Source organism: Crocodylus siamensis, chromosome 10 (assembly GCF_052110815.1).
Source record: "Crocodylus siamensis isolate JL-2025a chromosome 10, ASM5211081v1, whole genome shotgun sequence".
Taxonomy (NCBI): Eukaryota; Metazoa; Chordata; order Crocodylia; family Crocodylidae; genus Crocodylus; species Crocodylus siamensis.
This window is the reverse complement of record NC_143404.1, coordinates 54,002,807-54,026,832: the sequence shown is the minus strand read 5'-3', so window position 1 is coordinate 54,026,832 and position 24,026 is coordinate 54,002,807. Positions and strand designations below refer to the sequence as shown.

The following is a 24,026-nucleotide window of genomic DNA, read 5'->3' as shown; positions in this document are numbered from 1 at the left end:
GCGCTTTTATCGGCCCCGGCCCCGCCTCCGCACGGGCTGAGCCGCGGCTGGTGCGGGGCAGCAGAGCTGCCCCCAGCCCTGGCCTGGGATTGCAGCAGGTGCTCGGGCCCCAGGAAGCTTTGGTCTCCCTTTTGTTTTGCTTTAAACTACCGGTTTCGAGGCAGTGCGACAGGTCTGCCCCCGCAATGGCACCGGCCCGCTGGTCTCGGGGAAGTTTCTGCTGCTTTGCCCCACTTTTCATTCTCTGACCAAAGACAAACACCCGGCCGGTGCGCAGAGGTAAGGAACAAGGCATCTGAGCCACTGTCAGAGCCTTGTCCCAGCCGAAGCACTGGCAACGCAGGGGGTGCACGCAGGTGCGCATACACCCCCTGGAAAAAGGCGCCAACGCTTCTGGCAGCGCCTGCGGGCGGGCGCCGTCCCCCCGTCTTGCCGCCAACACTGTCTGTGGACGGTCCACAACTGCCACTGGCCGCTGCCACCATTGCTGGTGGCATTTGCAGGTGGTCACTAACCACTGCTAAGTGCTCACCCCCTGCCCCGCCAACGGCGCTGCAGCTGCCTGTGGGAGCTCACCGGTTGTCACCGCCACGCTCCTGCCGCTGACAGAGCTGCGGTGCCCCCCCAGCCTCCAGGGTCACACTGTGTTCATGACTGGAAATGAAGGGTATGAGGAAGGGAGGAAATATTTGAAGACAGCTGGGGAGAACCAAGCCCCATGTTTGCTTTCTGTTCTCCACAAAGTAAGCTCCTTCTCCCATGGAGAAGGATGTTGCTAGGAGCAAGTGGGGACAGGCTGCACAAAGATACAGTTGACTTCATTCATGCACTTATACTTGTTGGTAGCAGTAGAACCAATGCCAGCCCTGGGAGGCAGCTGGAAAATTAAGGACAACTGAAAAATGCCTCCTCCACCCACACCCCTCACCAATGCCCCTCCCCAAAATTAGAGTCAAGGCTGTAAAGTAAAAAGAACCAAAATACAAGGCAAAACCTCAACAATTCAAAAATTAACTTCAATGCCTCAGTTACCGTTTCAAGTTTATTTGGCAGTCGGTGTCTCACAAAAATAAAAACAAGCAAAAAAGGGCAATTTGACTTACTGAGAGGGATACAAAAGAAGGGAAGTCATGGTTATTCAGTTGCAAGTGCTACTATGAATGGAGTATTAACTCCCTCTCTGCAAAGACTGAAGAGGGGAAAAGTAGATCAGGCTTATAGACATGTTACTATTTGTTTATGTAGCCTTAGTGCAGGGTAATAGTAGGCAGAGTTACGCACTCAGGAGTAGCCCATAGCCAAGAGCCTGAAACGCTGTCATTGGGACAGTAAAGTCCTGTCATGGCTTTGAACCAGCTTGCATCCTCATCCAGTTGAATTGTGGACACTTCCCTATTCAGCGGCATGTAGAAGTGTGTCTAGGAAGGTAGCTGCAGTGTGCCACCTATTGGTCACTTGCTCACTTTACAGGCAAACGTTTAAATGCAGCCCCCTTGGCTTTGCAGGGAACTAGCGGACCTCCTGCGTCTAAAAAGAAAGGCAAAAAAGGATGGAGGACTGGATCCACCTCCAAGGAGGAATATTCTGCACTGGTCCAGACCTGCAGGGAGCAAACCAGGAAAGCCAAGGCTGCAACTGAACTCCAACTAGCTGCAAATATCAAGGACAATAAAAAGTCCTTTTTTAGGTATGTGGGGAGTCAGAGGAAAAACAAAGCAAACAGTTGGACCCCTACTAAACCAGATGGGACAACTGATAACTGACACCCAGGAAAAAGCCAACTTGCTAAGTGGGTACTTTGCGTCAGTTTTTCACCAGTCTCCTGCCCATTACAGGACAGAAAGGCCCAGGTGAAAGAGATTCCTTACCCTCCATCAGTGCTGACGTTATGAAGGAACACCCTGAGAAGCTGGATACCTTCAAGTCAACCGGCCTTGACAGTTTACACCCCAGGGTACTCAAGGAGCTGGCGAGCATCAGAGCTCAGCCCCTGGCAAGGATCTTTGGAAGAAGGCCAATTTGGTGCCCATCTTCAGGAAGGGGAGGAAAGTGGATCTGGCAAGCTACAGGCCCATCAACCTGACCTCTCAGGGAAGGTCTTAAAAAAGATGATCAAAGAGGCCATTCTTAACAGACTGGCCGATGGCAACATCCTGAGGGATAGCAAGCATAGGTTTGTTGTGGGTAGGTCTTGCTTGACTGATCTTATTTCCTTTTACGACCGGGTGACCTATCACCTGGACAAGGGAGAGATGATCCACGTTATATATCTTGACTTTTAAAAAAGCCTTCGATCTGGTATCCTATTATCACCTCTTGGCAAAACTGGCCAACTGTGGCCTCAGCTTCACCATGAACCGTTGGCTGGGGAATTGGCTCCATGGTCAGACCCAGAGGGTGGTGGTTGATGGAAGTCAATTGTCACGGTGTGCGGTGGCCAGTGGGGTCCCTCAAAGCTGTCCTCGGGCCAACACTATTCAACAACTTCATTAATAATGTGGACATTGGTATCAGAAGCAGACTAGCTAAGTTCGCCGATGACACCAAACTCTGGGGTAAAGCGTCCACACCTGGAGGACAGAAAGGTGATCCAGGCTGACCTTGACAGGCTCAGGAAACGGGCGGATGAGAACCTGATGGTGTTTAACACTGAAAAATGCAAGGTTCTCCACCTTGGGAAGAAAAACCCTCAACATGTTTATAGGCTCAGCCATGCTATGCTGGCTAGCACTACAAATGAAAGGGACTTGGGGGTCATGATTGACCACAAGATGAACATGAGCCTTCAATGTGATGCTTGAGCCAGTAAAGCAAGCAAAATGCTGGCTTGCATCCATTGATGCTTCTTGAGCAAATCCCAGGATGTCATTCTCGTGTTGTACTCAGCTTTGGTGAGGCCACAGTTGGAGTACTGCATTGTTTTGGGCTCTACAGTTAAAAAAAAAAAAAAAAAAAAAAAAGGATGTGGAGAAGCTTGACAGAGTGCAGAAGAGAGCTACACGCATGATCAGAGGTCAGCAAAACACCTTATGAAGAGAGACTGAGAGCCATGGGACTCTTCAGCCTGGAAAAGCACAGGCTCAGTCAGGGGTGATCTGATGGCCACCTATAAGTTTATCAGGGCAATCACTAGGATCTGGGGGAATGTCTGTTCACCAGAGTACCCCAGGGAGTGACAAGGTCGAATGGTCATGAACTCCTTCAGCACCGTTTCAGGCTGGACATAAAAAAAGAACTTCTTTATAGTCCAAGCCCCCAAGGTCTGGAATAAGCTGCTTGAACCACCTCCAGCATCAGTCACTTTGAACACCTTCAAGAGAAACTCGGAATTTTTATCTTGCTGGAATCCTATGACCCCTGCTGACTTCCTGCCCATGGGGCGGGGGCTGAACTCAATCTTGAGGTCCCTTCCAGCCCCAGCGTCTATGAAATCTGTGAAATTTCTACAACTTGGTTTTAATACAAAAAACCCAGAAGTGTGATTTGCCACAAATGGTTATCTGGCCCAAACTAACATATTGCATAAATATAAGTAGGGGTTTCTTCTTCACCAAACTCCCTCCCCATCATCATAAGAGCAATACTTGTCATTTCATTTCTTCTGCTGCATTTGAGATTTGTGAAGAAGTGAAGATGAATTTCAACGGATTTTTACTGGGTCAAACCCTCTAACTGGTTTTCATAGGTTTACAGATATTATTTTCTTGTCAACTGTCTCTCTGCTTCTTGCATTAGACACATCTGCTAATAGTAAAAACCAGTCACTCATATTAGAGAGGGAGGGAGGGAGTTACAGTGGTAACTAAGTAATGCTGTCAGATCCTCACTGCCACTTTTAGGAAGTTACAGTAGGTAGTATCTTCAGAAATGTAAATAATCTTTTGGAATCTCTATGCACCAGAGTTTTTAAATCACTATAGTGAACAAGTGCTGAAGCCGGCTGGTTTCACTGCACTGATTACCTTAAATGTATTGTGGGTTTCAGAAACTGGAACATGCAGAATATGAATGTACTAGAAGTAGAAAACAGTTAAAAACAAAACCTAGCATTAATACAGTATACAAACATATATCCAGCCAACAATTAGAACTGGAATCAAGTGATTTCAGAAGCCTACTTGAGCAGGCTCATTTAGACATTAGGGGAAAAACCTTTTTAAAAGTGAAAACTGTAGTGGACAGCAATTTTATATAGTGCTGACTAGGTTATTTTGCCATTGATGGTTTAAAAAGTGCTTACAAAAAGTAGAATACACCAGTTAATCTTTACCACTAATTTTTATATATGGAAAAAAAAAAAAAAGAAAGAATGTGGAGGCATGAATGGCATAACAAGCATGAATGACATATCAGTGCACTGTTTCACATGTTGCATAAAATGAGACAAGAAGTGCTAGGAAGTGACCTGCACATATACAAGTAAGGTACCAGAGTCAGTCACAAGAATCAGCAGCTATAAAGAGTACCATGCAATGAAATGAGCTCTTGTGCTCCAAATTCAACTCAGCAGCAGTCACTTATTTGATCTGAATGGTGCAATGTCCCTGAGACTAAGCAGACTTGTGCTGATATCACGCCTCTGTTTCAGACTGCATCTTCCAATGTGTCTGTTCACGTAGTGTTCAGGCACGTGGTTTCTCCGTGCGAGGAGATCCATCACATGGTTAAGCTTAGACCGGATGATAGAGTAGTGGAACTGCCTCTCTTTATGTAGTGTGTGGAAGTTATCTGCCCTGTGGTAGCTACTGTACTCAGTAGACCTAAGAGAGGACATAGAGCTGACAGAACTTGCCAGAGAGCACCTGGAAGAGGATGAAGATTGTGAGCACAGGCTAGAAGCAGCAGAAGCAGAAGATCCATCTTTTGATTGTCGTCTCTGAAGTGAAGGTTCTTCCACATGCTCATCCTTATCTGTCTGCGTCACAGCGGTTTTCAGTAGAATTGCAGTTTGAGTGCTAGTTGCTTTAGTATCAACAGAGGTTTGGGTTCCTGTTGTCACAGTTACGATATCAGTTTGCGTGACAGCATTAGACAGCACCACTCTGGGCTTCTCCCATGCTTCTGTTTGAGTCGGCATGCTGTTCACCTGCTTGGATATGAGCACCTCCTGGCTGCTAAGCCATTGCTCTTCACCAAGACAGGGATGCCCCAGCTTACAAAGTGTACCTCCTGGGTTATCTTCAGCCAAATCCATTTCTTTCAGTGGTTTCTTGGGAGTGCTTGACAGTCTGGCCAACTCTGCTCTCAAGTCGTATCCCACAGTGTACTCTTTAGATGGCTTTTTGTTGACCTGCTGATCAAATATGCCACTGTTCCTGCAGCTTGCTGGCACTTCAGAGCTGAGAGGCTGTGACTGTGCATAAAGGATCCTGAACTCTAGGTCAAAGCGTTCAACCACTTGGCCTGAAAGTACCAATAAGTTACTGCTGTTCAATTTCCCATCAGTCCATGTGAAACTGTTGAAAAACAGAACAATATCCAGTGGTAATATTACTAAACCAAGACATTAAAATGAATACAGCCACATCCCAGGGGACAGGATACAAGTTATTAGAAGTCTCCCATTTAAAAACTTAAAACTTAACTTTGTGCCAGGACTACCCTAATCCCCTGCGCCAGGGGTGTCAAATTCACCCAGCATCATGGGGCATCTGCAGGGTGAATCAGGCCCATAGGCCAGCCCCACACTGGAGTTGGCATATGGGGCCATTCAAGAATGGGCACCTTGTTCAACACATCCCCATGACCAGCCCTAGTCCAGGACTCAGTGCATGGAGCTGGCATAGGGTACACACTGTATGCAGTGCCTGCACCAACTTGGCCCTATGCACTGACTCCGGTCCATAAGACCAGTCCGTAAGTGCAATCCAAGCCAGCCCTGGAGTTAGCGCACAGGGCCAGTCTGGCAGGGAACCAAATGTAGCACACATGCTGGATCAGTCCTGTTACATGGAGTATATGCGCCCAGTCCAGCCCCATGCACACATGCAGTGTGCGCCACACTAGCTCTTCACATCATATGCAGTGTGCAGGGCTAGCATATGCATTACACAGCACACCACGTCAGGCTGAGTCCCAGGCTGGATCTTTGACACCCCTGTCTATGCCAACAAATGTCATTAAATTTGAATGCCACAATGAGTTGAGAGAGATTAGTACACCTCCTTTTACTATAGTTAGCTCACATGCAAGTTACAACTTTGTGCAAATTCAGTTTGCCTGGGTTTCACAGGTTGTAAAAGTTCACATTCAAACCATGTCTCTCTCCCACTGTAGTGTAATCTTACTGCTGAGAGGCAAACATGTATAGTATTTTTCCAAAAAACACCCCCCCCAAACAAACCAGGATTAGACTAGGCTTCCTGTCTGATACTGCAGCAAGACAGGGGCATGAGTGAGAGAAGAAAGACTACAAATAAAAACAACAACAAAAACCACACACGCAAGGGCAAGCTTGTGAAGTATAAGTGTTTTGAGTGATAAAGATTATAGAAAGCTTGCATCAATACAGGGAATTGAAGGAAGTAATGAAATAGAGTTCCCTGCCTGTCAGAGATAACAGTAAGGGCAAAGACAGGCAAAAAGACTCTTCTCCTTAATTCAGAGTGCTCGACTGAAACAGTCCCTCTGAGAAACCAGGGTTTTGCCCCCACTGAACTTGGGGCACAACAATGCACACAAAAAGCCATGAGACATCCAAATGAATGCCGGTGTTCTTAGCAGCAGCCTAGAACACCATGGGTATTATAATCAACACAGGTTTGGACAGAGCTTCTGCAGACTGCTAACAAACTCTGAGTAGGCCAAGGCTAGTTTCTGGAGCTGACCATGCAATATTTGGGTTAGTCTGCCCCCTTTACAGAAGACTCCTGCTCCCAAAGACTGTTGAAAAAGCAATGGACCCCAGTACTTGCCTGTAGGAACCAGTTGTTACTCTAATACCATCAATTAACATGAATTTCTCACGGGCTTTCCCAACAATTTTGGCACCAGACCTGGCGTAATAAATGTTTCCAGTAATGGTTCGAACTTTCATCATCTGTTTCAAGAAAAAAAAAATTAAACCAGTTTTGAAAATAAGTGGTTTTATGTAGAAGAGAAGACAGTGGAAAAAAAGTGAGCAGAACAATGAGTTATGTGACGGACACATTAGAGGCAAAGAGCTTGCCTCTACACAGCTTATATTTCAACTACTGGGAACGCAGTTCTTTTTTTTAAGCTACAAATCATGAATTGGAAGACAAAAAAAAAAAAAGTTAGCCTGTTTGTGGTGCCAAGTCCTATCTAGAGAAGCTCCCACTAATATTAACTAGAAGTTCCTACAGAGATCCAGTGCAATATATGGCCTTATAATTTAATCAAGTTAGTACCATACTGTTATATTCCACAACAGAAAATGATTTAACACTGAGTACTGTCACTATTTCTTCATTTTGGTTCTCTCTTCCCCCTTTTCTTGGTTTCCCCCCCTTGTCTTTGTTCTGTTCTCTCCATATTTTTTCCCATTGGTATGGGTCAACCGTATAGATATCAAAGACAATTCATACAGTACTTACAATCTTCTGCTCAAGACTGACGCCTAAATTACTGCACATTTTCATGAAATGAGATACAAACTCTTGGTCCAACAGAATGTACACTGCAACTTCCCGCTTCCCACAGGCTTCCAGAAGGTCACCAAAAATATCTATATCTGTGAAGCAATCCATAACCACAGCGATAACCTGCAGGAACACAGAAACAGCCAATAGTTCAGTAACAGCACTCATTATGCAAAGAGGTTCAGTCAACTTTCCAGCTTCAGCCAGCTTCCAAGTCTCCTGCTCCCCCACATTGATTCCATACAACATTTCTTTTTTTGGCCTCCCACTGTCTTTTGGCAAGACTGAGTTTTTTTGTGTTCCCCCAATTCAGGAAACCCAACTGCAGCCACTTCAACAGAGGAAGAAAAAGGGAGTTTCAGACCTAAAAACCCTTGTCTATGCTAGAGACTTCACTGAGTGTCAGCAACTCTCAAGCATTAAGAAATTTATCTTCACAATACCTTCGGGATGTGAGGATTCAACATTAACCCCATGTGGGGAACAGACAGAGAGACGAAATGATTTGCTCAGACTCGCACAAACATTCTATGACCCTGAACTCAAATATAAAAGGGCTAGAGATCAATATTTTGAGCATCAGCCCAGTGCCTTTAAAAGGCCAGCCTTCCACCTGTGCTGGTACCACTGTAGTTATTTTCTGTAAGAATTTCATTTAACTTCCCAGACCATTTAACTGGTGGTGATGGCAATATGCTCTCTAGTATATGCACATCCACTGAGAGCTAGACAACTGTTCCATAATGCAGATTAAATAAATCCATGTGCTTGGAGAAGATAGGAATAGGTAATGGATTTAGTGTGATGGGCTTGCTGCACCATATTTATCAAGGAGAGTTGCTATGAAGAAATGCAGGTGTGTGGGAATCTAACATTATCAGACTGTGGAAGATACACACTGCTTCAACACTCAGGATGTGTAATTAGGGCTCTGCCAAACAGCACCGTTTCATTTTGACTTTTGTTTTGAATGGACAGTGTTTTGCTTCGAACCACTGTTCTGTTGAAACTATTTTGATGCATTTTGATGTTTCGCCCATAGGCTATAATGGGGAATCATGAAAATGCCTATAACTTTGTCATTTCTTGCCTGATTTGGATGAAAATTGCAGGGATGGTAGCCCTTTCTGAGGCCATGCAGCCTGCCAAGTTTCAATGAGATAAGGTGCAGGGGTTTCTGGGAACCTGCACCTCAAACTGCTAAAAGCAAAACTCATGTCACTTGCTGGCACTGGCAGCCTCCTGTCATCCCACACAGATCTTGGGGGTGTGTAGCAGGGCTACTGAGTTGCCTGCTACTGAAGATAGGGAATGGCTTAGCTGCCAGTTAGTAAGGCAGCAGGTGTTAGCTGATGGGACTGCCAGGGAGCAAGGCTTGGCCTTCATAAGGAAGGGAAGGCCGAGGCCAGTAACAGTTCCCCTCTGGCAGCCGCAGGGGCAGGAGCTCTGTGGGCGAGCTGAGCAGCCTGAGTCAGGGGTTGCAGCCTGACCACTCTGACCAGCTGCAATGATGCAGGGGTGGAGAGGACCCTGACAGAGGGATGGGAGAGAGCCAGCATAGTTTTGCGGAGTTGTGATTATTACACCGGAGGACTGGGCGAGGCTGTAGGGGTGGAGGAGGCCTCAGCAGGAGCTCCCCAGTAAGGTGGGGGAGTTCCTGGCACCGCGGAGGGTGCCATGTTGTGGGGTTGTCCCGACCCCAGCCCATTGGGGTGACTTCGGGAAGAGTCGAGTAGAGGCGGAAGCCCAGTAGGGCGTGGGCCCAGGAAGGTGGGTCTAAGCAGTGGGGGAGTCCTGCCCCCAGCCCAGCATGGGCATTACTGGGACAGGCCCCAGTTGGAAGCCCCAACTGGGAAGAGCCCCAGTGGCGCGTAGGCCCAAGTTGGGCATAGGAGGCCTGAGTGCGGGCGGGGAGTGCACAAGGTGCGACCACAGGCCCAAGTTGGGCATAGACAGGCCCGAGTGCGGGCGGACAGCGCACGGAGGCACGAGCGAGGGCCCCAATGGGGGCACAGAAGGCCAGAGTGCGGGCAGCGAGCGCAAGAGGCGCGATTACAGGCCCGAGTGGCGCGACCACAGGCTCGAGTGCGCGCATAGAGACCGTGGGGAGCATGGGACACAGGTCAGGACACGAGTGGCCACGGAATATAAGGGAGGCAGGCCCGAGTGGGGCGCTGCCTGTGAAATATGAAGCCTGGGAGGGGGCGCGTGTATTGAGTTGGCCCCGGGAGAGGACCAGCACTGGGACTCGGAGAAAATCCCGGTATAGTAAGATCAGCCCCGTGCCAAAAAGGGTAGGAAGGCAGCCTCCTTAACTGAACTAATAAGATCAAAGACGTGGCAGGCAAGACAGAGGATGTGTTAAAGACCCAGACTTGGCACAGTAGGCAAGGGCACTAGGGGAGGTCACGGCACCCCTACGGGCCGTCCCATCACAGGGTGCGAGGCCCCAGAGTAATCTGGCAGTGCTGGGAGGGCAGGTTGAGCTCCTTGGTGCTGGCAGAGCTGCTCAAGGTGCAGCCCTGGCTCTCCCCACCTCCCATCGCTGGGGTGCACGCTAAGCGGCTACACCAGCCCAATGGAGCTGCAAGCACCTATGCTGGACGCTTTCAAGAGAGACATGCTGGGATGGGATGGGCTCCACCTTTCCCCTAAAGGTAAGCGTGTGTTCTCTTCCAGGTTGGTGAACCTCCTTCGGCGGGCTTTAAACTAGGCTCGTCGGGGGAGGGGGAAGATGAGGGCGGAGGAGACGATGAGATACCAGGCCCAGCAACAGCCAGCGAGCCCAGACCAATGGTCAAAACGGAGAAACAGGTAAGCGATAGGGGACGGGGCATTGCTGTGACTAGGGGGTCAGTGGGCACAACCGCTGAAGGCCTCAAATGCCTCTACACGAATGCTCGAAGTATGGGGAAGAAGCAGGAGGAACTCGCCCTCCTCCTAGCTGTCACCAGCCCTGACATAGTAGGGATCACAGAAACGTGGTGGGACTCATCGCATGACTGGGCGGTGAGTGTCAAGGGCTATAGGCTATACAGGAAGGACAGGATAGGAAGGAAAGGTGGAGGAGTAGCACTCTACATCAAGGAGGAATATACTTCCTCGTTAATTAGCATGGGGGTAGAGGGGGGGCACTCTGAGGTGCTCTGGGTTAGAGTAAAAGGCAGTCCAGGGGAGAGAGACTTAACGGTGGGAGTCTATTATAGACCTCCCAACCAGGGAGAAGAGCTCGACCTGGAATTCTTAGGTCAGCTTACAGAGGCAGTGAGGGCTAAGGATGTGGTCATCATGGGGGACCTAAACTTCCCAGACATCTGCTGGGAGGAGCAGTCAGCCAAGTCTGATCGCTCACGTCGGTTCTTAGCCAGACTGCAGGACCTCCATCTAACCCAGGAGGTGCACAGTCCCACCAGGGGAGACGCCTTGTTGGACCTAGTGCTGGCCACGGGTGATGACCTGGTGAGGGGGCTGCGGGTGATGGGCCACCTGGGAGACAGTGATCATCGCTTGCTGGAATTCACCATCCAGCGTAAGGTGGCAAAGGGCTGCAGCAAGGCAACAGCCCTAGACTTTAGGAGGGCTGACTTCAACAAGCTAAGGAGGATAGTTGGGGAAGCGCTGAGGACCCAGAGGGGAAGGGAATCAGATGTCGAAGGTGAGTGGTTGCTCCTTAAGGAGACGATCCTCCATGCCCAAAGGGAGGTAATCCCAACAAGGGTCAAAGGGAGCAGGAGGGCACATAAACCCCCATGGCTCACTAAGAGCATCCGGGAATGTCTCCTTGCTAAAAGGGAGGCATATACCCAATGGAGAGATGGGGTCATCGCCAAGAAGGACTATGTTATAGTCGCCCGAGGATGTAGGGGGGCAGTCAGGAGGGCCAAGGCAGAGTTGGAGATAGGACTAGCTTCCCGGATTAAGGACAATAAGAAGTCCTTCTTCAAATACATAGGGGGTAAAAAGAGGGTCCCGGGTAATGTGGGGCCCCTGCAGGACACGATGGGCAACTTAGTCATCACACCAGATGACAAAGCTAACATATTTAACGATTTCTTTGCCTCTGTCTTCCTAAGTAGGGACCAGTTCAGCCACCTCCCTGCTGGGCCCCCCTCGGGCCCCGAGAGAGACACGCCTGGGCCAAGGGTTAGCGAGGAGTTAGTTAGGGTACTTCTGGAGAAGCTGGACGTGTTCAAGTCCGCTGGTCCGGACGATCTTCACCCTAGGGTTCTACAGGAACTGGCTGAGGTCATTGCGGGACCCCTGGCACGGCTCTATGAGCACTCGTGGTGCTCTGGCGAGGTGCCGGAGGACTGGAAGAGGGCCAATGTGGTCCCTATCTTCAAAAAGGGAAAAAAAGAGGACCCGGGAAATTACAGGCCAGTTAGTCTGACCTCAATCCCGGGTAAGCTCTTTGAAAAAATTATCCTGGCACACATCCAGGAGGGCCTTGCGGGGGAATGCATGCTCAGGGGCAACCAACATGGGTTCATCAGTGGCAGGTCTTGTCAGACCAACCTGGTGGCCTTTTACGATCAGGTCACCAAATCATTAGACGCAGGGGTTGCTGTGGATGTAGTCTTTTTGGACTTCCGGAAGGCTTTCGACACTGTCTCTCACCCTGTCCTCATCAAAAAGCTGAGTGACTGTGGTGTCGATGCCCACACGGTCAAATGGGTCGCCAACTGGTTGGAGGGCCGCACCCAGAGGGTGGTAGTGGATGGGTTCTTCTCGACCTGGAAGGATGTGGGCAGTGGGGTTCCGCAGGGCTCGGTCCTCGGGCCTGCACTGTTCAACATCTTCATCAGTGACTTGGATGAGGGGGTAGAAAGCACCCTGTTCAAGTTTGCTGATGACACTAAGATGTGGGGGGATGTGGGTGCACTAGAAGGGTGCAATAGGCTACAAGCTGACCTTGACAGGTTGCAACGGTGGGCGGATGAGAATAGGATGGGGTTTAACACTGATAAGTGCAAGGTGTTGCACATGGGGAGGAAGAACCGGCACCACACTTACAGGTTGGGGAACTCTCCTCTTGCCAGCACGGAGGCGGAAAAGGATCTTGGAGTCGTCATTGACTCCACGATGAACATGGGCCGGCAGTGTGGGGAGGCAGTCAAGAAGGCCAATCGTACCCTATCATGCATCCACAGATGCATCTCGAGCAGGTCCAGGGAGGTGATCCTCCCCCTCTATGCGGCACTGGTCAGGCCGCAGCTGGAGTACTGCGTCCAGTTCTGGGCGCCACACTTCAAGAGGGACGTGGACAATATGGAAAGAGTTCAGAGGAGGGCCACTCGTATGATCAGGGGTCAGCAGGGCAGGCCTTATGAGGATAGGCTACGGGACCTGAACCTGTTTAGCCTCCACAAGAGAAGGCTAAGGGGGGACCTTGTGGCCTGCTACAAACTGGTCAGGGGGGATCAGCAGGTATTGGGGGAGTCCCTGTTCCCCCGTGCACTGCCAGGAGTGACCAGGAATAACGGTCACAAACTGGCGGAGGGTAAGTTTAGATTAGATATTAGGAGGCGCTACTTCACAGTCAGGGTGGCTAGGGCCTGGAACCAGCTTCCAGGGGAAGTGGTGCAGGCTCCTAGCCTGGGGATTTTTAAAAGGAAGTTAGATGAGCACCTTGCCGGGGTCATCTGACCCCGGTGCTCTTTCCTGCTAAGGCAGGGGGTCGGACTAGATGATCTACCTAGGTCCCTTCCGACTCTAGCTACTATGAAACTATGAAACTAAGAAACATTTGAACATTTATTTTGCTGGGATCCTTTGACCCTAGCTGACTTCCTGCCCCTTGGGCAGGGGGAAGGACCCAGTGATCTTACAAGGTCCCTTCTGGCCCCACATGTCTATGAAATATCCCCGAAATGCAGATGGAGTCAGAAAATGCAGTATTTGCTCTTGAATGCCAAACCTGAAGGGAGAGAAAGCATGCCATGCAATTTGTGCATCCTATGAAAGGTCATTCCATTTGAATATTATCTACCAAATACCTGAAACCTTTTAGAGTCTGGAAATTGACAAATGCTTAAAAAGCTGTCAACCAGACAGCCTCAGGAAAGGCAGGCTAGGGTGGGATTTAGCAAAAAAACACATGTATTGATATTGACTGACTTGCATCTGCTTCCTGTAGCTCAATTGAAAGAGTTTTACTCAAATGGGAGCAGTTAGACCAAAGCTGCTACTTTTGAAAATTCTGTACTAAAGTTTGTCAAACCTATCAACTGTTGCATATTATTCACCTGGCTACACTCTGCAACTTCAGTGACTCCTGCCATGTGAAAGGGTGTCATTAGAGATGGAGCTTCTCACACTCCTGATTCATGGTCCCCACCTCATCTTTTATATACCTGGAACTGCAGGGACAGAAATTAGCACATCTGGCAAAATGAACTAACTCTGGTTCACAGGGTGCAAAGAGCATTCTCTGTAGAGCTAGATGGTGAGAAAATGCTTTGTTCTAAGTCTTTCTTCAGGGCATCTCAACATTCAGACTCACATACTGACTCACCAACTAGGCAATAATAACCAGCTGCTGGTTGATTGCATCTTGCTCAGCGTTCAATTACATTTCATTTAATACACTTCTACCCTTTTTAGCAGGCTGTGTACAATTTCAGGTTGAAAGTTATATCCACCCATCATCCAGTGTGAATTTGATTTAAATTAAATAGTTAAATCATGATTTAAAAATCACTAGTCAGGAAGCCTCCATTTAATCACTGTTTTCTACAAAAAGCACATACTTGTTGCTTAATAGAGTCTTTTTTTTAAAAAGACTAGCCAATTGCCCGTCGAGAATGGCAGGGGGATGGGCGAGGACAGAGCGCCGCCACCCAACACCCTGTGCTACTGCCTCTCTGCCTTGTGCACCCCCCCACCCATCTGCTCCAGCACCCCACTGTCATGTGGGGCTCCATTCCCCTCCCCACCCTCATCTGGCCTTGCCCCTGCTTCCCCTCACTGTATTGACTCTGGACCCATTTTCCCTCCTCCCCCCGTCCTGCTCTACCTCCAAGGAGCAGGGCCTGAAAGGGCGGATGAGGCCAGAGCCGCTGACCTCGCTCCCCCACTCCGGCCCTGCTGGAAGACAGCACTGCCATGACAGCAGAGACTGAGGGGCCAGAGTGGGGGACGATGCCAGCAGCTGCAGCCCAGCTCCTTGGAGACAGAGTGGGATGGCCCTGCCATGACAGTGTGGACTGAGGGGTAGGGGACAAGGCCAGCAGTGCTGGCATCTCCCCCTGCTCCAGCCGTTCTGTTGCTGCCATGTGCAGGGAGCAGAGCCGGGGAGGGAAAGAGGGGCAGCCCCTGCTGCATGCACCCCTGGGAAAGCATGGGGGACATGTGCCCCCTGAATCTGTACACAGGGCAACGGCAGACTGCTTACTGTGGGCTGGGGGCTGCACCAGCCTCTTCTCAGAGGAGCTGGGCCTGGGGCCAGGTGGGACCGCGGCAGGTGGTGGGACCGCGGCAGCTGGTGGGACCAACAGCAGCAGCTACAGTGAATTTTGGGATGGGTGTAGCCCACCTCCCAGCACCACCGCTGCCTGGCCCAAGCGCAGCCCCAGCCCAGTCCCCCCACCAAGACTGGTGCAGCCTCCAACACCGAGCATGCAGCAGGCAGCCCTCCCTGGCCCTACACAGATCCAGGGGGGCACATGCCCTATATGCCTCCCCTGGGGAGGTGCATAATGGTGGGAGTCACCTCCCCCCCCGCTACCCCAAACAAGCCACAGCTCCATTTTGCACCCCGCCTCAGCTGTGCAGTGCCTGCCCCAGCCCTACTCTCTCCCTCACCACAGGGGCCTCGATCTGCCTTCCATGCCCCAACAGACTTACCAGCTGGATGCTGCTCTCCAAGCTGCTGGGCTGCATATCAGCAACTGGATCAGTATCAAATCAATATGGCTGGTTAATAGCCATCAGTATTGGCCCCCAAAAAATCTTTATTGGTACACCCCTAAAATCCACAGTTTAAGAGCTAAAATTAAGTAGCACAGAGATGCTTAATGGGATCTCCTAGTGTAAGCACTGAGTCCCATTAGGTAGTGTAGTTTTCTTTAAATCTTTACTAGACTATGGAGAAGCCTCCAAAAACCCCATAAGATTGGGTCCCTAATATAGGTCACAGCAGGCCATGGACTATTTATAAAAAACTTTTTAGAAAAAATTTCCATAAATATATTGTTTCAAATAATACATAACTAGAAGTTATAATCCTTATCCCATGATGATCTTTGAGCTCTAACATATCTTTAATAAAATGCTTTAAAAATAAACCTATATAAAGTTTTTAATTTAAAACTAAATAAATATGACAATGAAAAAAAATCCAAATCAGATATTTTAAAATTAATTTTGTTCCAGATCATCATGTCTATTGAGACTGAAGTTCCACAATTCAGGAAGCAGCAGGCAGCCTCTCCCACAGGCGTTTAGTGGGATCAACATGCCCACCCTCTTATCTTTTTAGCTTCATGCTACAAAAATGCAGGCATTCAGAGACATTAAAAGCGTCTCTATTAAGAGAGAATGGAAGTGAAAGGAGAAAAGAAAATCCAAGAGATAAGGCAAATGTAAAGCTTAGGCAAAATTATACCTGAACCTAGGATTATATGTGGAAATACTATGAGCTGGAGATGCACACAAGGCCTAGCTATTGATACACTTGATCTTAGCCTACAAGAGGTTGAGAAGTGATCTACAAGCATCCTAAACCAGAAAAGCTGCTAAAAACCATTTCCCCCAATCCTCCACTAAAAACTCTGCCTTCTTAGGACCAATGTAGTTCATATCTTTGAAAAAAATGTTGAATTTGAACATCTAACATTTCTCAACTTCAGTTTAAAATAGTGGACTTTTGAAGTGGAAAAGAATCTCAGTAAGAACAGCTCTCCCTTTAATTCTTTGTTGGTTCTTATTCTCAGAGGCCCATTAAGTACCATTTGTACAATAGATTTTGCCCTAGAAATCCTAACTAATCAAGGCAAGATTATTTTCCACTGCTTAGGAAGGGTGGAAAAAAAAAAAAAAAAAAGACATGAACCAGACCCTCCATATTGACTGTTCCATATAGGATTATTCAGGCCTCCTCTTATTGAACTATGTTATCAAGATCTATTCAAGTTTACTACAAAAGAAGGGGACTTTAAATTGCTCAGACACAGTTAATTGGTTTCTGCCACTGAAGCCTGTGCATCCAGACACAGAAGGGCTTAAGCTACTCATGTGCTTTAATTGCACTAGTTCTGTACCTGTGACTGTTCAGTTTCATCTCTGAATCTCACTTGTCATTTAAGGTATTTGGGCCACTTAATTCTCTCAACTGGAGCTTTAACCCTCACTAAATGTTGCTGATGATTGTCAGTTCTTTATCACTGAAGCCCAAAAGGAAGACTTAGACTAGATTAGCCACCTTGAAGGCATTAAGAAACCCAGCAGCAACTCTACGATATGATAAAAAGATCAATACCACAAAATATTTGGGTATTTACACACACATCCAAAATACTGTGCTACAGACATGATCTGTTTAGAAGTCTGTCTCTGGGAGCTTTCTTGCTGCAATTTGCAACAAGCGTTTTTGATGACAGGCTCTTCTGACACAGGGAAAAAACACTCTTCTGTAGGTCAGAACTGATTGTTCAGTCACCATGCCCCTAGAAGAGCATTTGAATCCAGTATTTCTAGATTTTTGGTATCAGTAATATAGTAACCCAAGCTAGAAAACCTATTAGCAAGGGTGTTGTCAAGGACTTTCAGCCTTGCTATTGGACTCTACCTTTTCAACTGGTACATTTCAACTTGAACAGTGGTTAGGGTCAAGTCACTGATTGTAGATCTATGTTTCCAACCTATATAAAGCCATTCTTCCTACTGTTTCACTCCCTGTTCAGTTGAGAAGTCTGGAAAGAAGTCCAGTTCTCTACCTAATGGCTAAGATTCCATACAGGACAAGCCAGTGCTCCAAGCAAAAATGCTACAGCACTGGTTTTGATTCAGGTCATCACATAATATTTTGGGAAAGGTCCTTCCTGGCCATTAGTAGCGGCCCAGTGAGAGATTCGTTACTTTTCCAAGCAGCTTCTAATTACCAGGATAACACCCCACCCCCACCCTGGATCAGACCATTGCGGTTTAATTAGTGGCTATTCAACAGACTTTTGAACCAAGTCCAATGCGGTTAGCAACACAGAAGTTGAAAAGAGGTAGTTAGCCCTGTTAGTCTCAGGTCAGGCAGAAGGCAGGACGAAGTTGTACCTTAGACACTAATTCAGATATGCATATGCTTTTCTAAGCAATAATTTTTACTAATCATCTGATGAAGTTAGCCACTACTTACAATACTTCTGAATTAGTCTACAAGGTAGAACTCTTCACTGCCTGCTGCCTGAAGTTGTTAAAGGTATTTTCATTAGCTTCAGTTACAGTATTTGACTCCAATCTTGTAAGCCTGCAAATCCAGCAGGCTGTTTACACACCACCTAACAGTACTCTCATTTACTGAAAGCTTCCCTTCTGGTTTTTGGTCAAAAGGTGCATTCTTTTACTTATGCCAGTGGCTCAGATTTCACCAATGCCTGCCCCACCCCCTGTAACCTTTTCAGTGAAAACTTTGAAGAAAAGAGGTGTGGTAGTCAGCCCACAGGAAGTTTAAAAGACGAGTCATTCAAAAAAAAAAAAATTTGAAAGCTATTGAACTACATACCCTTAAGCCTGATGTTTGCAACAGACATGTCCTGGACTGCTTGCAGACGTTAAAAAAAAAAAAGTTAAACAAGTTTTACTGGAAGAAGCAGCACGTTATTTTGACCCAGCCCTGAAGTATCTGCATAGATTGGGTGCTTCCGCAGGGGTTTTTGGGGAGGATTTGTTTTTAGTTTTAGCTACAGTTGATTCAATCAGCTATTCAATAAAAGCACCAAAAAGCCCCACCAAAACCCCTGATCTATACAAACATCTGGTGAGCTGGGTCCAATTAAGGTGCTGCTTCTTTTGGACATGCAGAGCTCGGCATGGGAACGTGCCGAGTTTAAATGAAAGCACCATTTTTTTTTTTTTACCATCTGCAGCAGCCTTGATGTCCAGGATGCAGCATATTGAAAGACAGTCACATGGCATTTGCAGACTGTTAAACGCAGGATGATTTAGAAAAGGAAAGTTGTCAGGTCAGCTCTGTCAAAGCCAACATTAGTGTTTACAACATGATCTTCTTATGTTAAGGAGTCAGGTTGCACTCATTCCAGAAAGAAATCATCCAAATGCCTCTATCCCCACCCAGACTGTATATATCTATATCTTGCATTAGAAGTCTTGTTCAATTTTAAATCTAAACTATGTAGTTGGGCCAATAAAAGATATGACTGAGAAATGCTTGCCACTCACACACCTACCTTTCAAAGGCATCATTGACATCATTTTTCACAATAAACCCCAATTCAGCCTGTACACACAAGTATTTATTGGAGAAATAAGGTAGAAGCCTTCAAATGGTTACAAGAATATCACTGGCAACATGTGCATCCCCTATGAAAAGGCACCACCGACACTGATGGTGGTTGCTGCTTGCCACCCTCTCCCCGCCGCCCTGCTGATGGTGTCTGTGGGAGGTCAGCAATCGCCACTGCCCACCACTGTCGGTGGCATCTGTGGGTGGTCACCAACCCCTGGTCAGCACTCGCCATCCCCCCACAGCACCAGGAGCATCTGTGGGAGCTCACGGCTTACTGCTGCCATGCCCCCCCAGCCACCAGGGGCACACATCATTCATGCAAAAAACATACTAAATTGAGAAAGTAGCTGTTGATGGGCAAGAAAAACAACCACTCTGCCAGTCAGAGAGCATAACAGACCGGGTTTAAGGTCTGTCTTCTCCATTACAACAATAGCTCACACAAAGTACAACCTCAGAATGTGAAGAAGCAAATGTCTTAGAACATAAGACCTGCCACTTACTGCATCAGACCACAGCTCCCTCTTGCCCGGCAGTCTGGACCGTATGGGCAGAGCATAGATGCTGAAAGGGACGGCGAACTGGGTATAACCAGGTTCCCCCCCCCCACTTGCAGCCTCCAGCATTTAAGCTCTAGAACAGGAGTCTGCAACTTTCGGGGGCAATGCCAAAAACACCAGTAACTTTGATCTGCAAAAAGTCAGCATGCCAGGGGTGGATGGCAGGGGAGCTGGCAAAGGCCCAATCTTTGTGGCAGCACAGTCCTGGCCCCTTCCCCGCAAGGCATGTATGCCAAGCAAAACGTGTTTGAGCACATGCTCTGGCACCCACCCGGGTCTAGGAAGTTCTGAGTCAGAGGCTGCATCCCTAACTCACGTGCTCAATAGCTACTGCTGCCCCTTTCCTCCAAGGGCATGTCCAATGCCTTTTTGAATCTAGCTAACCAGTCAGCTTCCACCACACCTAGTGGCAATGAGTTTTAATGATACAATGGGGAGGGGGGGGGGCACCAACTTCTTTGTGGGAGTTTTAACTGCACTCTCTACCAGTTTGTTATGAGCCCTCACTCTTCCCAGTTCTCCCCAAATGCCCTCTCATTACCTGCCCGCGGCCCAGCCACATTCTGGGGCCTGGGCCCAGCTCCACCTTGAGGCTTACATCACGGCACACACAGGCACCAAGGGAGAGCGGCGGGCAGCGCCTGGGCCGTTCAGATGACGCGACGGGAGGATGCCAGCCCAGTCCCCAAAGCGGGCAGGCGGGTGGCGGGTGCGCCACCTCGGTTTTGCGTGAGGCTTGCTCCCGGAAGAAAGGCAGGGCGGCTTCAACAGAAACAAGGCCGGACCACGGGCTTTGAATTTCTGGCAAGGCGCCCAGCCCTCACCACCTCGGCGCGGGGAGCGGCCGCGGGGGCTCCTCGGGCCCCGCGCACGAGCCCCCGCGGGCATCGGGTCCTCCCTTCCCCCGAGCCGCAGCCGCAGCGCGGGGAGCAGGGGCCGGGGCTCACCTCCCGGGCGGAGCGGATCTCCCTGCGCACCGCCTCCTTGCAGCCGTACAGCACGGCGCCGAAGCCGGGCTGGAAGTGCGCCTCGACGCGCGGGAGCCCGCGGAAAGCGCCGCTGGCGAAGCCCGGCCAGCCCAGCTCCAGCACCGGCGGCTCCGCGTCCGACCGCTCGGGGAAGTAGGTGAGCGAGGAGCAGTCCAGCGAGCGCTCGCCCGGCTCCTCCGCCTCCTCGCGGGGCGGCACGGCGGCCGCCAGCAGCGCCTGCAGCTCGGGCTCCGACAGGAACTCGGCCACCCGCTCCCGCCGCAGGAAGGCGCGGAAGGCGTCGCGCCCGCCGGCCACCAGCTCCTCCAGCGCCAGCCGCTGCGCCTCACTGTACAGCCCGGCGGCGGCGGCCGCCTCGTCCGCGCACCGCGAGCTGGTCGCCATGAGGCCGCAGCATCACTGCCCTCCGCAGCCGCGCTTTTATTGGCGGTTCAAATCCAAACAAGCCGCCCCGCCCCGCCCGCGCCTGGTTGGCTGCATTTGAACGGGCAGCGCCGCGGGAGGCGGTGCGCGCCCGTCTGGGCCGCTCGGCTGCCCCCACGGAGCCCCGCGGCGGTGGCGCGGGCGGGCTGCGGGGTCGGCCCCCCTCAGCTCCGGGCCCCTGGGAGCCCCCTGGGGCGTGCGCTCCCACCGGGACTGCCCCTCCCACCGCCGCCAGCTGCAAGAGGCTGCTCACGTTAACTTAAATGTGCTGCCACGAGCTCCCTGCAGGCAGCGGCACCATCCCCTGCCCCCCGGAGCCCTCCAGGCACGAGGAGCCAAGCCTAGGCACTGCCTCAGCAAGAGCTTTACCTCTTACACCCAGAAAGTTTTTCCTGGTACACCAGCATAGCTGGCCGGGAGCACAGCTTGGCCCCTGTTTGACCGTGCCAAGGCTAATTAATTGTTTCTTTGGCAGCCCACAGCTCTCCCAGGCAGGCGCCTGTGTCCCCTTGTGGCTCTTTATCGCAGATGCCTCCTGTGGTTCCCTCCGCCTCTCAGATTCGCTCCCCGCTCAGACACCGGTTAGGGCACAGACAGAAGTAACAATTTTCACCCAATCTGGCCATAGAAAGTGGTCTACAGCCCTGAGCAAACAGGAGTGCACAGCTGCAGTCCACTTCAAAAATGGTCAGTTGAGTGAAAAACTCATTGCATGAGGGTTCAAACAGAGCACCCTCTGTACCATGTCTGTGCTGCCTCCTCCCAGGCTGCTGCTGGTTTCAAAATGGGAGCCAGAAAGGGAGCAGAGAGAGTTCAGTCTGGGGGGGTTGCAGCCTCCAGCACTGGCTGGGGGTTCAGGTTCAGTATCTTCACTGTTCAGGAAAGCAGCTTCCAAGTTGCTAAACTAAACATTGCCAACTTGCTTTTATTCACAACTAAGTGGAAGAGGCCATTCAATCTGGATAAGTGTGCAGTGATTCACCAGATTCAAAAAGGCATTGGACAGATTCTTGGAGGAAAGGGGCATCAGTAGTTATAAACACAGGAGTTAGGTCTACAGCCTCTGAATCAGAACTTCCTAGACCTTAAATGCTGGAGGCTGCAAGTGAGAGAACTGCAAAACCCTGGTCATCCCTAGTTCACTCTCCCTTTCAGCATCCACTCTGCCCCTGCGTGGCACAGGCCTATTTGTTACGCCACTGGGTGTGGGCCTAGGCCCACCAAGTAATACTGTAAGTCTCCCTTAAGAGGGAGGGCACTAAAGATTACAACTGATTCCTTCGGGCAACTCAAAACATAACTAGGATGGAAGCGGAGGTCAAAGGTTCAGAACAAATGCACTGAGGGGGGACACCAAATAGAGCACACTGAGCAGCACCCACTGGCTCTTAAGCGAGTCCAAGGAGCCAGTGGACATTGCCCACTGAAACTCTGCCTTGGAGATGTGAGTAGAGGATACTTGGCAGGATGGACTTAAGGTCTGACCCAGCAAATGGCAATTCTTATCTTAGTCCCTTACCTTTGAACCTCTGGTTTTTTTCACTGCTTGCAAACTCATTCATGTCTTACAATACTTTGAAAAGCACTCTGTTTGCTGGGTCATGTTGAACAGATACAGCTATATTGAACAGGAAAAGCACAGAGGGTTGCTTAGTATAAGCACAAGAAGATACGTAGAAGATTAAGATAGGAGGGGAATTTAAAACCCTCAGCACCCTTCTGAAGTTCCGGTCCTGTTGAATTTAGCCTTTAGAAATTACAGAAACTGTTCAGAAGGGTATTGAGAAGGGATAGAAAGTTTGAAATGTGATGAAACACTGAAAAAAAAAAGAACGTCTAGATAGGAAACAATGGGTGAGGAAAAAGAAGCGTTATAGTAAACTTCTGCATGGGGGAAAGTGCTTGGAAGGGAGGGGAAACTCAACTGAAAGGTGGCATTCCCATTTCATTTGTGACTTCTTTTTAAAAGAAAAAAACATTTTATTACACAGCTCCGTCCCTGAAGTTTTATCTCCACTCACACGATCATCTTGCAGCAAAACCCCCTTTTTTTCTTTTTGTTTTTATTTATTTTAAAATGCATTCCCTCCCCTTTCCCAACCATTTCTGACTTTTTCTCTCCCTCTTTATTCCCTATAGATAAGTATAAGCAAGGTGAGACGTAGGATAAGCTTTAACATTTTATTTTGCAAATAAGTGCCCTGCTATTTTGATATAGATATCCACTGTTTTATAAGTGATAATTATTATGTTTTGTGTTGATTTTTTTTTACTACTTTTATATTGGTTGATTACTGTTTTAGGCCTATATATGTATGTTAGCATAAGTCATGTCAAGTTTCCATCTTGTAATGCCAAGCCTCCATTTTATCCCCATCCCCATATGACTCGCACCTACCCCTCCTATGTAACTTGGTTCCTTAATGAATGGGGATGAATGAGGGTGCTTGAGACACAATGGCAGTAGGTCTAAAAATAGCTGACCTTGCCTGGACAGGCCCCCCCCATAGGAGATCAGAGGTAGTTTGCCCCATAAAAAGGGGCTGTGAAGATAGACCCAATGAAATGCCCTCTCCATCTGGACCAGCACCATGCCACACCACCTATCCACCCAGAGGCCCTGCCAGTGACCTGCCTCTGGACAACACCTGCTGGACAAAGATCCCTTTCCAGCCTGGATAGGTAGCTATCACCCCCCCAACCCCGTCTTCAACCAAGGACTTGGACTCTGCTTCTCGTCTCTACACAGAGAGAGAGAGAGAGAGAGAGAGAGAACCAATAACTGCTATGGTTCAGCCCTGCTCCAATCTCTGCTCCTCACCCCTCTATCTTCCTTATTTCTCCCTCTTCTGCTTCTGGGTCACTGCCACCTCCAATGGCCCCTACGGTGAGGGAGGGAGTGGAGCAGGGGCTGGGGTAGGTGCTGCCCAGCTGGGGCAGGGCAGGGCACAGGACAGCCATGGCACACATACCCCCCAGATCTGCATGGGGCAGG

The 24,026-nt window shown here is 49.2% G+C and overlaps 1 protein-coding gene across 1 annotated transcript; it reads right to left on the bottom strand.

The window, feature by feature from the left end:
• Positions 1–1,029: 1,029 nt before the first annotated feature.
• On the bottom strand, positions 1,030–21,162 carry LOC149856596 (scaffolding CK1 anchoring protein D-like). The gene is made up of 4 exons (XM_090065175.1): positions 20,567–21,162; positions 7,557–7,724; positions 6,915–7,039; positions 1,030–5,456 (listed from the first exon to the last, which is right to left on the bottom strand). The coding sequence occupies exons 1-4, from the start codon at positions 20,990–20,992 to the stop codon at positions 4,514–4,516; spliced, it is 1,662 nt and encodes a 553-aa protein (XP_089921301.1). The 5' UTR covers positions 20,993–21,162; the 3' UTR covers positions 1,030–4,513.
• Between the last annotated feature and the right edge of the window lie 2,864 nt (positions 21,163–24,026).